Below are 16312 nucleotides of genomic sequence, written 5' to 3'. Positions count from 1 at the left end.
CACCAAGTGTTCACCCAGAACACCCTCTTAGACTCACCTACAGACGATGGTCCTTAGAGGATTCATTTTCACTAGTTTGCTTAAATTTTGTTGTTGTTGTTGTTTATAGGGAGCTGCTTTTATGGCTGCCAATTAGAACTGTTCATTAGAGCTACCAGTATCAAGTATTTTCAATTAAAATAGCTCAATATAAATTACAGATTGAGGGGTTCAAATATCTTCTCCAGTCGCAGTGTGACTTTATTTGAATGACTGAAACATAAAGACACATATTTTAAAAATCAATTCTAATATAGTTTTTGGTACATACTTTTACTTTGTATTTTCTATGATCTAGCATCTATGCTTTCTTTGAAGTATATATGCAGGTATACTCTGCTTTGACCTGGACAACAGAGGTGAAGCCTAAGAAAAGGAAAGCAAGACATTTCAGTGCAATAGTGGTTGTTAGAGCCTTGTCCAAAGGGACCAGTCCCATCACTGCACAGTGGTCATCACCCTAGACACACTTCCATAATCCCATGCAGGCAATTGAGATGATCGTCTGCAAATCCACCCAAACTACAGCCGTGTTTATTATGAGCATCGTAGTATAAAAGGATTTACACCAGTTCTTAATTGCCTGTTGGTATTTATCCTCTTTCCTCATTCATTTCCCAGAAAGCTTCTGGCTGCCATCAAACTTATGTTTTAATATTCAATATAATTATTCTTCCTTTTCTTCCATACAACAAATTAGTACTATCACTTGACCATCTTGTGTCATCCATTCAATATAAAATATTTTGCCAGAAATAAAGACAAATAGCAAAAGAGGGGACAGCAAAGTAAACAGCACTAATTTCAAACAGTTTTCAGAATTAGCTATTATGACTTTTTTATTGTCTGCTTACCCACATTTGAATACTAGGAGGATACCAGCATTATTCAAATATTGCTTCCCTCCTGTTGCCTCTCTCTACTTCTAGAACACTTATTAGATAGATATTGGACTAGCGCATTCTATCCTCTATATATCTTAACCCTTTTGACTATTTCTCATGTTATGATCTGCTAGAGTATATATAATTTAGTCAGTTCTGTATTCCAGTTTACAGTTTTTTTGCACTATGTTCTTTAATAATTTTTTACATTTTAGTGGTAGTATCTTTTTTAACATTTTTAAAAACATTTTCACATATTTCTTTTAGAGTAGCTTTTTCATACTTGTGTTCTTAATTCTTAAACAATTGTATACATTAATGTCCCAAAACTCACCATTTTTGCATACTGGTAACCACATATATTTTTCTAAATATAAATAAATAAATAGAGTAAAAGAATCCTGATTATTCACAGTATTCCCAATTATGTTGGTGTAAATACTCCCATTTGACTTTCATTGGTTACAAGTATTTGAACAGCAAGTTTCAAAATTCTGCATATTTAACACAGTTCTTGAAAGTCAGGATAAGCCAAACCCAATACACTGTTTATTGTTTCTGCTATTTCTCATTCATTGAAACATTTGTCATTTTGGTTAATTAGCTTATATTTGGAAGAGTTTAATTTTTTAATCTTGTGTGGCCCTAATTGAGGGTGCTTGTCTCTAGTGAGAATCTACATTTCATTATTCAAGCCACCTTAGCTGTTTTTTTTTTTTTTTTACAAGAGAAGGACCACTTCTATTTTTTTTAAGAGATAATAGTATAATGTTTATTGTGGCAAAGACTTTCAAGTGATAAACCTGAATATAACAATAGGGAAAATTACATAAAATATAATGAATATAATAAGTCAAGTTCTTTAAAAGTTTGATTTCTTAAACTATAATATAGAATAACAGTACACATATTTTATTATATATTTAACATAACCATAATTATGTTTTTTTAAAGAGAGAGAATTTTTTTTTTTTTTTAGTTTTCAGTGGACACAACATCTTTATTTTATTTTTTACGTGGTGCTGAGGATCGAACCCAGCGCCCCATGCATGCCAGGCGAGCACGCTACCACTTGAGCCACATCTCCATCCCAACCACAATCATGTTTAAAATAATAAATGAGATGCACTAATTCTGATTCTGGTAATTTTTAGTTTTCTATAATTGTACATGAATTATTTAAGAAACTAACATAGGAGCGACACAGAAGAGGAATTTGTTCAATTTGGATCTTCTGTGTTCTGCTCAGCGATTTCTGTAAGTTTTTTTCAAAATTGTTATTCTAATTTGTTATATATGACATAAGAATACATTACAATTCATATTACACATATAGAGCACAATTTTTCATATTTCTGGTTGTATACAAGGTATTTTCACATCATTCATGTCTTCATACATGTACTTAGGGTAATGATGTCCATCTCATTCCACCATCTTTTTTACCCCCTTGCCCCCTCCCTTCCCCTCCCTCCTCTTAGCCCTATGTAGGGTTCTATATTTACTTTATACTTGAGTTTTCCCACACACTGCAAGTAAATCACTGCAAGCTGCACAGCTGGATAAGGGAGAACTGTGATTAAGAATGATCAAAGGAGGCTTTACCCACACACCAAGCCAGGACTAGAACAGATATACTTCCTTTCCATGTTTGTTTGTCAGTGGATAGAGGAGTTCTTTATTTTTGACCCTTTGATATTACTGGCTTTGAAGAGTTTAGATATGCACTTAAAAATGCTGATTCTTTTCTATTCATCATTTTTATTTTAGGTACTCTGGAAAAGGAGATTTATAAGGTATCTAACTGTCAGTAGGAGAGTTTATCTACAATTTCATTTTGAGTTTAACCAAATACATTAACTCTACTCTTAAAAGTTTAAATTTTTATCAATAAGTTAGAAGAGGACTTTAGGACTATCTCTGTAAGAACTGACATCGCACAGCACTGTAATAAAGAATAAGGATGCAGAGTCAGAAAATCTGGGGTTTGATTTCAAATTCCACACTAAATGGCTGTGGAATTTCAAACACACATCTTAACCTTACATCTGTGTTTTTTCCCTGTTCAAATACATATTGAGAGTTATTGTGAAGGTTAATGAAATTATATATCCAAAATGTATAGCATAGTGTTTGGTGTACAGAAATGCTTGTTGCATGGCAGCTTCAAATATCTTTAAATATATATATGTAAATATATATATATCTATATCTCCAATAATTGAACTCAGGGGGACTTAACTACTGAGCCTCAGCCCTTTTTTATTTAGAGTCAGAGCCTCACTGAGTTCCTTAGCACCTCACCATTGCTGAGGCTGGCTTTAAACTTGCAATACTCCTGCCTCACCCTTCCAAGCCACTGGGATTACAGGCATGCGCCACCACCACCATGCCTGTCTTCAAATATCTTTTATGTTCTGAAGCAGTTTGGCAAATATTATCATTGGCAAAACAATTATTTAATTTTAACACAAAGCACATTCTTATGTCCTCACAAAATTTTTAATTATTTATAAGAGCTTGAAAAATGTATGCATACATCTTGGAGTTGAAAATAATTTACAGAATCCTAGCTGCTAGAGGTATAATTAAAGTAGCAGTTGCTAGATATTGTTATTATATATATTTATGTTGTTAAACCATATGTGCCTATAGAAGCATAATTGGAAACACGTCTTCACATAGTAGAAAACAATGCTTCTAAAGGTAGGAATGTATTTACTAGTTGAATTTTTCCTGGAGAGGAGATCATTTTAGGAATTTTGAGTTAGAAGTGCTTTGATAGCTATTTGAGAGAAGAATCTGTGATTCCAGGAGCATGCTGAAGGTACAAACGATACTTGCTAATTTGATCTACTGAAGATGAGAGAGAGGGAGAGGGGAAGGAATTTGTGTTGCTTAGGATGTAGGTAGGAGAAGTGAGGTAAAGAAGCAAGGTGACAGTGAGAGGTCTACAGTACACACCACTTCCTTGACTTCCTAAATCTTCATCACAGTTTTACTAAAGCATAGAAAAACGTGGTTTTGGCCTTCCCCATTCCTCCTAGATCTGTGCCATTGTCTTTGGGTACGTAAGACAACTGAATGGAAACCTGAGATTCTCAACTCCCTTTGGTTTCCTTTGGTTGATGACTGGTTTCTTCTGGTTGGATGGCTTTATTAATCCTTAGAGTTCAGTAACTAATCCTTGAAGTTCAGGATTTAGCTTTACCTTAATCTATTAATTTTTCTTGAAACAGAGTAAAACCATTTTTGTCTGAAAATTTAAGTCTTCACATGTATTTGACATGCAGTGGGATTCTTTGAAATTTTTGTTTCACATTTTTTTTCACATTTTTCAAAATTCCTCTTCTAACTTACATATGTTTTACATCTGATTTTTGCTTTTATAATCTCTTTTTATTATTTCTATTTTTTTAACTGAATTCTGATGGTATATGTTTGATACCTATTACACATTTAAATCTGGGCCACTCTTGTCTTCATCTGCTATTCAACTTAGTGATTGTTAGTTGGTTTTCCTTGTCTTCTTTTCCTGATTCACCAGGCCTTATTTTGTTTAGCCCCTTATTACTTGAGCTATAAGATGTGAAATCTCAGCCATTTGGATGGATGTAGAAGAGAAGGAAACAGTGATTGGAGATATAAAAGTAGCTGTCATGGAAAAGTATTAACCACTTTGCAGGGATATGCTAATTCTAAATATTCTATTGGGAAATATGCTAAAGTTCCTGCCCTTGATTGTATCTTTTACGGAGGGGAAATTCCCTTTGGATTTCTTCCCAGTGTTCAGGGAACAAAAGGTCTATGGCAGGAGGCCAGGTACTTGTGGAGTCCTTGTGGCAAACAGGATTTTTCTTGCTGTACACTTATTATTTTATTCAACAAAATCACTGTACGGGTTGTGGTTTTATAATCAAGGAGCTTATGCTTTAATTGAGGACAGAGATGAACACAAAATAGATACAACAGAAAATATTGTTGCCTGATACAACATTCAACAAGTTCCCAGAATAACATGGTATCAATATGAATGCAGTGAGGGAAAGAATAGGAGAGACTGGTTATGCAAGATTATGGTGGGCCTAATAGGGCTTGATAAAGAATTTGAAGTTCATTCTAAGTACAATGGAAGTCACAAAGTATTGAACAAGGACTGGCATAGTCTGATTTAGGTTTTTAAAGGCTTACTCATTTGTGTAGAGAATGGATCACAGAAGGTGAAAGCAGGGAACCCACCCAGGACATTTGCGATTGTTCATCTGAGATAATGATGACCTGGATTGTGGTGGAAGAAGTGGAAATGACTTTGGTTATGTTCATAGTATCCTTTAGGAATTCTGGTGAAGTGGACATGATATAGGAGAATAAGTGATGGATGACTCTAGAGTTTTGGGCCACAGCAGGTGCATAGATCTTAGTTACAAAACTAAGCTGCAATTTTGGAATCTGTGTATTAAAGTTCTGCTGTAAAAAAAAAAAGTTGTGTTTCAGGAGTTTATGAGGTGGGGATGCTAAGTAGACAGTTGGGTAGTTGAGTCTAGAATTCTCAGAAATAAAAGGGGCTGGAGTTATACATTTGGTAATTTTCCTGTCTTTAATATTAAAGACCCAAATACTTAGAAAGAGAAAATAGATATCTAAAAGAGCTCACATAACTGAGCTAGGTGAACTCCAAGATATGTAAGTCAAGAAGATGTAAAAGAGCCAAGCAGAAAGACTGAACAAGTAGTAACAAGGGTGAGCTATGTGAAAGCCAAGTGAATAGTGTGCAAGAAGGAAATGACCTACTCTGTCCAGCATTAAAAACAGGTTGAATAAGACAAGGACTGAGAATTGACCATTGTTCTTTTGTTTTGTTTTTGGTTTTTTGAACATGTGAAAATCATCAGTGACCTTGCTGAGAACAGTTTGTTGGAATAAGGTGAAGAATAACTGGATTGGAGCTAGGAGAATTGGAGGAGAGGGTGCACATCTCTTCACATGACAGAGAATACTCAAGATGGATTATTTGAGGATACAGATGAGAACGTTTTAAAGAAAAGTCCTTGAAAATGAGAAGTAATAAGACAGTGCTGAAATGAGAGTAACGAGCAGTTCCTGTATTGTAACAAGAGGAGAAGCAGAGTACAGGGTCACCCACACTAGAGATTAACTACAAAGAAAGTTTTCTCCAGATTGACCTTCTTTTCCCCTAAGCTTCCAAAGATTGATTCCTTTACTTCCATTCCTCAAAACCTCATGTATTGGTTTGAATGACAGACAACTGTTAAGCCTCTCTGTCCATTGACTTTCTTATCACTTCATACCTATTCTTTAGCATCTCAGTTCAAATCTTCCCTCTTTCCAGCAAAACTATGGAAACTTCCATACCCGTCATCTCCTTTTCAACAAATGATAAACTTATAATTATATGAAGTTCTATAGATATGTTTATTGTATTATTTAACAGTGGTTCTTCAGTAGTAAATTTAGCAATCCCTTCTTTGAAAGGGTATCATATATAAAGTTTTTTAAATCAATAAAAGAGTCACATTGCTGTCTACCTTCTCTTTTCAATACTCTTGCTGTAATATTGTTTTCAGAAGCTTTTAAGTGAGGTCAAAACAACAACTTCAATAACTCAGTAAATATGAGTTGGAAGTTCAGTATGATGGGCAGTTTGTAAAGCTTCAGATGTTTCGTTGATGAGTAGAGCAGACCTGTCTCCTGATGGGCAACTTGCTGGTGGGGGAAGCTGTAGGTAGTGAAGGGAGCAAACACAGCAACTGAGGATGCTGATGGGTAGGCACTCAGAGTGGGAGGCCAAAAGACACAATGCCACATTCTCCCATTCACTTAGCACGCATGTGTTGGGGCACTGTAAGATACTATAGACAACATGCAAAGATAACAAAGAAGCACTACCTTGAATGAATGTCATCCAGAGGGCAAGAAAACTTTGACCCTTTTCTTCTCAGTATCCTTATTCCTTAGGATCTGATTTGTGCCACAAATGTGTATGTGGTTTCTGAAATTATATTTCTAACTTGAACCTCTTTTGAGCTCTAGATTAACTTAAAACTACCACCTATAGCAGGAATACTGGAAAACAATCCTTTCTATATTTCACTGTAATGTACATCTAATGTTAGGTCAGCACAGATACACATGTAACTTTGTGGTTCATATTTCGTATGATACCAAAGATAATGGTTCATAACTAGATGTTATTAAATACACAGCTAACCAAATGAATTACAGTTTCATTTAATTTGCTAAGAGAAAAATCTGTGACCAGATACTAGATAATGGAAATAAGAAGGTCCAAATCATAGGCTTGATCTTGAAAGCAAAGAAAACTTTCTAAAGTAATGCTTTCAAAGATGTTACTTTTATGAGATGGCAGTAGGTTTTAATCAAGTGAAGAGGTAAGATATACTTGAGAAATGCTACATATTAATATTATTGTCTTAGAAATTCATGATTCATACAGTGTATTAAAGGCTGTGAGATGCACTGAGGAAAAGACATGTCTTTAATGGTGACAATCCAGCTGGTCTTATATATGGTCATAGATGCCATTGTGCGCTTAGATTGGGGGAAAAGGAGAATATATGATTAGGAACACTTATTTTTTACCAGATAATGAAAACTAACCAAAGGTATAGTTTCCTTTTTTTCCTTACTTCCTTCCAATCAAGTTCCAAAAGTCCTGACTACCATTTGTGTCTACTGTAGTCCAAGCACTCTACTATGTGGCTTTACACATCATCTTTCCTAGGCTAACCATGATATTGCAAATTAATTATTATATACCCTAATTGAAAAAAAATGAGTAAATTGATATGTAGTCAAGTAAACTAATCTGGTCAAGTAAACTAATCTATACCAGATAAGAAGTTTTTATATGACAGGATCCATACCCAGATATGGCCAACCCCATTTTTTTTTTTAATACTTTCATAAGCTACAGACAAAGGCATGGTTTACTATGTCTTCTACAAGTATTTTGGAAGAACAAACTGGTAGTCATGATAGGAGGTAGATGATAGATGTGGCAAGATTGTAGCAATTTAATACTTTAGGAAAATATGTCTTAATAATACTATACATTTTTAAAAATTATTAAATATGATTCTCCTGGTGTGAAAAGTTCTCCTTTGATGGCCACTGCTTGATTAGCTCCCAAAGAGTCATTAGTCAATGGACTTCAGGAAATAATGGCCATTGAAAGGGGCAACCGTAGGATCTAATGGAAACCTCCAGCTTTGAAGTTAACCAATTTTCCCCCTGACCATACATGCTACACCATTCCTTCAAGTCACTTTCTATTATAGTGCATATATTTTATCTGTAACATGTACCATTGTTTAGCACTAACTCACTCTTTCATCAAGGACCCTCTCTATCTTCTGCATCTTACCACCAGATATAGATGTCCCAAAAGGAGACACTTTGTGGTTACTGCTGTGGTCTCAAACCTTAGTCTGTGCCTGGCACAGGAAGCCAATAAATGTTTCGTGTTTGAATAAAAAAATAAATCAAGATAGCCTTTGATAAATGGCTCTTCTCTGTAATCTATTATCATTAGGAATTTGGCCGGTTAACCTCTATGATTTAATCCTTCATCTTTAAAATGCTAATCTTTATTTCAAAGGCTTAATCAATTAGATAAGGTATATAAGTGACCTAGCTCAATGTTAGTTCACTTTTTAAAAATTTTTTAATTCTTAAAATTGGAGCATTATAGTTAAACATAGTAGTTGGATTCATTTGACAAAATCAAATATGCATGGAATCTGATTTACTCCATTTCAGTCCACATTCTCCACCACTTACCCTCCCTTTCTCCCTCCTGCTATTCTTCTTCCTGTACTCTGCTGATCTTCCTTTCACTCATTATTTATTTTTGATTGCTGCTTTATACATTTACTATACAGATGAAAGCCCCTATGGTATATTTATATGTGCATATAGCATGATTTTGTTATATTTATTCTGTATTTCCTTCCTTTCCCATCCCTCCTTCCTCCCTCTTGACCTACTTCTTCTACTCCATTGATCTTTATGATATCTGACCCGCCCCCCTGCTATTTTCCCCCTTATTTTTCTCCAGCTTCTGCATATGAGAGAAAACATTTGGTCTTTGGTTTCATAAGTCTGGCTTATTTCACTTAGCATGATGTTCTCCAGTTCCATCCATTCCCTGGCAAATGCAATGATTTCATTCTTCTTTATTACTGAGTAAAACTCCTTTGTGTATTATGTATCACATTTTTCTGATCCATTAACTATCAACAGGTATCTGAGCTGATTTCATAACTTGGCTATTGTGAAGTGCTGCTATGAACACTGAAGCAGTAATATCACTATAGTTTGCTGATTGTAGTTCTTTTGAGTAAATATCAAGGAGTGGGATAGCTGGGTCAAATGGTGGTTCTATTCATAGTGTTTTGAGGAATCTCCATACTGCTTTTCCCTGACAATTTGCTGTCCTGCTGACAATATTTGGATGCACCACTTCCCCCACATCCTTGCCAGCTTTTGTTATCATGCATATTCTGGATAATTGCCATTCTGACTGGAGTTAGTTCACTTTTGGACTTTGTGTTTATTGTGTATTTTCATATTTTCCCTGGCACTTGTGAAAAGACTTGATCATAAGCAGAACTGTTAGTAAATTGTCTGGGGATTTCATTTTATTTTAGAAATACTTTCTAAAGTTTAATCGGTGCTTCTGTTTTAATTTGCTTCTGTTTTCAAAGAGACTCCAGCATTTCATAATGTAATAAAATCCTGATGAAGAGAGCACCCTAAGGGTGTAAAACAGAGAAAGGAAGTTAAAATAAATTAGAGTAAGAAGAAAAGCAAGGGAAGAATTGCTGCAGGAGGCAGGCTAGTTATGTCCACTGAGGGTCAAGGTTCAGAGGGCTTCCTGGGGTGCTGCACCATTCTACACCTGGGGCTGGGAATTAGCTTTACAAAGATGTGCTTTAGCTGTGTGCTTCAATTGTGTTATGAATCACAATAAAATGGTTTGTAAATAATTTTTTAATATCTAAAAGATTGCAATGATAATAGGACAACTGGAAGGGGTGGGTATGAGTCTTTTAACCTTTTTTTCTGTTTTTTTTTTTTTTAACTGCAAGCAAAAATTACTATACCACTTGAATTACTATACCACTTGAATTACTATACCACTAAACTATAAAATGACCTGGTTTAGATAACTGAAGGAAATTTTGATTTTTTATATTCAATCTGTGTAGCCCTCTAGAAGATACAAAGATTTGTTTTTTATAAATATAAAAGCAGTACATCTTAAATGTAAGTACTAAATTTGACTTTTCTTTAGAATCCAACTTTCTGATTTAAATTACCCTTAGGACATTAAAGACTAAGCATTTCATTATTATGAATAAAATGCAGAATATAAAGAAAAAAAATAAATTGGAAGGAAAAACAGTGTTTGATTTCAGGTGGGTGTGTTATGTTTTCTGTTAATCATATTATTTGGGGATTGGAACCAACTTTAAAAATTACTAATTCAAATTTTGTGCTTTTTCCTTCAGTCTCTTGCCTAAACTCTCTGCCAGAATCTTACCAAATAAAAATGCAGCCCATGGCTGAAATGTCAGTGAGTTAGTGTCAGGGGTTAGGAAGGATTGGGGTTTAGGAGCCATATAATCTGAGATTTACTACTCTTAACACTGTGCAAGACGTCGTCTCCACTTTTCCTTTTCCTATTCTACAAATGGAGTTAATTATTCTTACTTTGCAAGACTGCTATAAGGCTTAAAAGATACACATATAAAATTTTTACCATCCACTAGTAAATGCTCCCTTCATAAATATTATTTCCCTTTCCTCGAGTGACCCATTCCTTCCCCAGGAAACCCATTGGAACTCTGTTTACAGTTCTGAATTCTTTTTGCATATTGATCCTGACAATTGTTCTACTGTTACCTAAAAGTTCTAGCTCAACTCTTTAGAGCTTTATAAAACAAGTAGAATCCTTTATCTTTATGATAATACCTGAACTCAAAAATCACAAAGACTCATGTTTACATAGTCCAGCAAGTAGCTTACTTAACTGGGTAGAGTGATGGTAAAACTTCAACTAACCACTGGGCCTATGGTGGTGGGAATTGGGCAGTCTGTAATGCCCATGCCTCATCTAAAAGCAGCAGATGAAACAGCTTTAACAGATTGCTGCCACCTAACTAATTCAAGGATGTTTTTATAACTCTGGCCAGCATTGTATGAGCCATACAAAACATGTCTGTGAGCCAGACCAGGTCTAGATTATTGTAAGCAGTCAGCAAGCAGCACAGTTGCTTCACACTGGTAGGCAGTTCATGCATGGCACAGAGCAGGTGGGGGGGCTAAACAACATATGCCTTCAGGTCTTCATGACTTTCTCTAATTCATGCTAGGACATCTGAGAAGTAGCAGCAGCTGGGATCAGCATCATGATCCCCTTCAATCTGTCCTAATGAGGCAAATTCTACTCATCTCACCATCAGGCATTTTGTTCTTCCTAACACTCTACAATTGATCAAAGTAGCAATCCTGGAAATTGTTTAGAAATGCAAATGTGTCTGACCAGCATGGACTGCAAGGTGCAAACTCCATCTTCCCTCAATTTAGAAAAGGTGTTCTTAATTTTGGTACCTTCCGTCTCAGAATAGTCCATGCTTTGATTTCAGTACATCTATGAACCTGCTAAAAGTGAATAAAAAATTTTGTGAGGTTTGCATATATGCATATATTTTAAAAGTTTCTTAAAAGAATAAAACCCCAACAACTCCCAACAACTTCTATGAACTATACTTCAATTAATGTAGTCTGTAGCATTAGCTTCTGGGAAACAGTCCTGTCAGAAGAATAGTGAGGGTATTTTCTACTAAAAGCTACTTGTCTTTTCATTTCTTTTTTCACACAGAGCTTCAAAAACCCCTGCTGGATTCTTGTGTAATTACCCATAACCCACTAACCCAATGGACACTCATGTCATTTAATTCAAATCTAAGATGTAACATTGGATTTTATTTTATTTTACTGGATTGATGCTAAAATCCATAATGCTGTGATTCTACAGCTTAAGAAAATCATTATACTGCGGATATTTAGTTAGTATGTATTTATATGTCCTTCTTTGTTCTTCTCATAGGTCGAAAGTTTAAAAAATTCAATAAAGTCAGAGTTATGAGAGCACTGGATGGTGTTGCTCTCTCTCAGCCAGTGGGCATTTCGAATGAAAGCCAGGCCCTAAGCCAGAGAATCACTTTTTCACCAAGTCAAGATATTCAGTTGATCCCCTCACTGATCAGCCTGTTGATGAACATTGAACCAGATGTGGTCTATGCAGGACATGACAACACAAAACCGGACACCTCCAGCTCTTTGCTGACCAGTCTTAATCAACTATGTGAAAGGCAACTTCTTACAGTAGTCAAGTGGTCTAAATCACTACCAGGTAATCATAATTTATATGTATTATCAGGCATTAAAATTTTTACTGTTAATTAACTGCACAGACTTTTTAGCATGTTAAAATATGTTTCAGTGGCTCAAAATATTTGTTAAATATTATGCATGTGCTATAGAAACACAAAAGTAGAGAAAACGTTGAATCCTGTTGATAAATTAAGAATTATATATATGAAACAGGTAAGCAACAGTATATTTTTGTTATAGTTCAGGAAAATATATGTTGACTATCTTTTTCTTTTTTTTTAAATTCTAAACCCTAATTGAATCAACTTCATTTGGTGGAAAATAAAATGGAACACATTTACTCATATAACAAATCAAAATAGCATTCAGAGTATAGTAAGCTGTCAAGTCAATTAATAAAACAAAATTAACAAACATAAAAAGAAATGAACTTCCAATCACCATTTCCTCTAATTCATGTAGGAATAAAGGAGGAATTGCCCAGCAGCGGAGAGAACTGGATTGTATCATTTTGAAAGTATTTCAGTCACTTTCTAGCTGTCTTTGCTCCCTCAGCATAGCTCCATAGGAGCCAAGAGGGTTGAAAGAATAACAAGGACAAAAATTCTCATTTGATTAAATCTCAGACTGCAGATCCAGAAGACTTGTAGCAATTGCTATGGAGGCGTTAATCTCTGATTAGAAATAGAACACTTTTTCCAGTAACTATATGCTCTTCACATCAGTGATATCTTTATACTTCCTTAGAACAATTTATTTTTCTAATATCTGATCAAGAATGAAACATATTATGTCCTTTTTGTCCCCAAGAAAATTCAATAGATTTTTTAAAAATAATTTCTTCCTAATTTGCCTTAATATATTTCTCAGTTATTATTCTACCTGAAAGATTTGAAATATAATACATGAATTGTATTGAACATTCAAGGTTACATGAAACAGAAAAATAGATTCCTGTTTGTTGAATCTTTAAAAAAAAATATGTTTTAAGCAAAGTTAATAAAATTCAGTATATTAACAAAATGATGTGATTTTAAAGAAAAATCAAAATGCCAGGTTCTTGTTAGCTTCATTGTAGATGAAAGGCCTTGAACAGATAATATTTTTCCAATTAGAAAAGTTTTGAAAACTTAGAACTTACTGTAATAAGATTATGAAATTCAATAAATCTTTACTGAGCAAAATGTCATAATACATTGATAAAATTGTTTAAAGATATGTATTTTAAAATGCTTTTAGTTTTTCTGTTTTTCTATTATTTGGGAATGGTGATTTCTTTGATATTTGCCAATATACAATATATTCCTTTTGTTTGTATTTTGGAATTTCTTCAATATTTAAAAATATTCTATCATTGATGCTATAAAAATAAATAGGAAGAATATCAGTGAAGAAAGTGGTTGCGGGAGGGAGGAAGGGAGAGATGGGAAGTTTTGGGGATTGAAATGAAGCAAATTATGTTATATGCATTTATGAGCATTCAAAATGAAATTAACTGTTATGTATAACTATAATGCACTAATGAAAATATTTTTAAAAGATTCTACCATTAGCTGGAAGATTTAGAAAATAATCATAATTTAAAAGATAATTTATTTAATTTTGATTAAAACTAAGTAAGCTTTTTTGGTTGAAACAGGTAACTACCAGGAAATTTTGGCTTGCACACAATATCAAAAAAGAATGAAAGGAAAGTTTTAAATTGAATTTGATGGCAACTTTTTTAATGTTTCAAAATATAATTTACATGTAGCAAACCTGAATGATTGCAATACCATTATTATACATACTGTTTTCATTAACTATAAACAAGGAAATCATTGACATGCTCAAAATACTATGCAGTCTGTGGTCTTTTTAAACCACATTTGAAAAGACTGCTTGCTGGGAATAGCATTACTGAATGAATAGTGAAAGTGGTTCACAAATAAAAGTGACTATATTGACTTCTGAAAAAGGACTTTAATCTGGTATTATTTGCTACTCCAAACTGATTTCAGTTGATATTAATCAAGGTTGCAGTTTTTATTCACTGATTCACTTCATAAATGTTGCTTACACACCTCCAGTGCGCAAGAGACAACAATTAAACAATGGTGGCAATTAAATAATGGTGCAGTGCTTTCTAGCTTTTAGCTGTCAGTTTTGCACATAAATTTATTTTATCCATTTTTTCATGTGTAGTAAGACTAAAAGGTCGATGGAAGATGGACTTTTGTTAATGGATCTTTTATAATAAGTCAGAATGTGAACTTACTTATTTACAGTGCAATATGTATACATTACATGTAAGCATGCGTGCGTTAGTGCGCGCGCGCGCACACACACACACACACACACACACACACACACATACTAGATGTTAGAAAATCATGTTAACAGATCAGGTCATTCTTTCCTAAGAGAAAGTATATTTGGGATGTCAGATTAAGATCAGATGCAGAATGATCTTCAGAACAAAGATCATTGCACTCATGAGTGCCCCTTGGTATAAATCTGCAGGTGCCCAGAGGATTCTTATTGCCTAATCAAAGCTTCCTCATTGCTTCTTTGTCTATATTCTGTTGTCTATATTTGACCTGTTAATCTTAAGCAAAGTTACAATAACCACAGCTTTTCTTACTTCTCTCCACTAGTATTTCAGAGGTATACTTTTTCTATTCAATGGAGACTTGGAAGATGCTCTAGCCTCCTGACAGCATACTTACAAACCATCTCTTAGAATATATTGCTTCTGTCATTTAGAACTTGTATATGAATGATTTTACATTACCTACAGTTTTGGTGATTAGTCTCTTCTAATTTAAAGTTTGAAAGAACACATTATCTGTAAAATTTTAAAAATGAATATGAGAGGGCTGGGGTTGTGGCTCAGTGGTACAGTGCTTGCCTTGCATGTGTGAGGCACTGAGCTCAATCCTCAGCACCACATAAAAGAATAAATAAATAGTTATTTTTAAAAATGAATATGAGATATTTCTGCTACTAGGAAATTTTTTATCCAATGAGAGAAATAAGACATTAGACAGTGTAGGTACAGATGACATAAAATACAGATATAAAGAAAGTAGGGACAGAAAGCACTTTGATAGGCACTAGAGAAATGAGAAACCATAATTCAGTTTATCTTGATTAGAAGAGGAAGCCATCACCAGTATTAAGAGTAATTGTAATGCACCAATAAAAAATTTTTAAAAAATGAATAGATAGCTGGGCATGGTTTCACACACCTGTAATCCTAGCAACTCAGGAGGCTGATGCAGGACTGCAAGTTCAAAAGTAGCCTCAGAAACTTAGCAAGGCCCTAAGAAATTCAGTGAGACCTGTCTAAATAAAATACAGAAAAGGGCTGGGGATGTAGCTTAGTGGTTAAGTGCCCCTGAGTTCAATCCCCAGTACCAAAAAAAGAAAGAAAGAAAACAACTTTCCAGATAGAAAGAGAAGTGTGGTTGATGGCATAAAAAAAGAAAGCATGAGACATACTTGGTGAATAATGAATGAAACCAAAATAACACAGTGGCTTCCAATCTTTTCAAATGCAAGGCTCCCTTTTAATAACATTAAAATATTATCATTCATTCATTTATAGGAGCTTTTATACACACACACACACACACACACACACACACACACACACACATATATATATATATATATATATATTTTTTTTTTGGTGGTGCTGGGGATTGAACCCAGGGATTTGTACATGCAAGGCAAGTACGCCATCAATTGAAATATATTCCCAGCCCTTGATTTTTTTTCATTTTTCATTTTTTTATTTGTTTTAATTAGTTATACATGAAAGTAGAATGCATTTATGCACTTTGATATATAATACACAGATGGGATATAATTTTCCATTTTTCTAAGTGTACACATTGTAGAATCACACTGGTTTTATATATATATATATATATATATATAAAACGATAATGTCTGTTTTGTTC

At 34.2% G+C, this 16312-nt stretch overlaps 1 protein-coding gene across 2 annotated transcripts in view; it reads left to right on the top strand.

Moving 5' to 3' along the window:
- The window catches only part of Pgr (progesterone receptor), a 131478-nt gene that overhangs the window by 34486 nt on the left and 80680 nt on the right, over window positions 1–16312 (top strand). For both annotated transcript variants that reach the window (XM_078046908.1, XM_005329107.5), the window contains exon 4: window positions 12079–12384. In XM_078046908.1, coding sequence (XP_077903034.1) covers window positions 12079–12384 — 306 coding nt within the window. The remainder of the gene's footprint in view (window positions 1–12078; window positions 12385–16312) is intronic.

This window comes from Ictidomys tridecemlineatus, chromosome 4, assembly GCF_052094955.1.
Source record: "Ictidomys tridecemlineatus isolate mIctTri1 chromosome 4, mIctTri1.hap1, whole genome shotgun sequence".
Classification (NCBI taxonomy): Eukaryota; Metazoa; Chordata; class Mammalia; order Rodentia; family Sciuridae; genus Ictidomys; species Ictidomys tridecemlineatus.
This window is presented reverse-complemented; position numbering and strand designations above follow the sequence as displayed.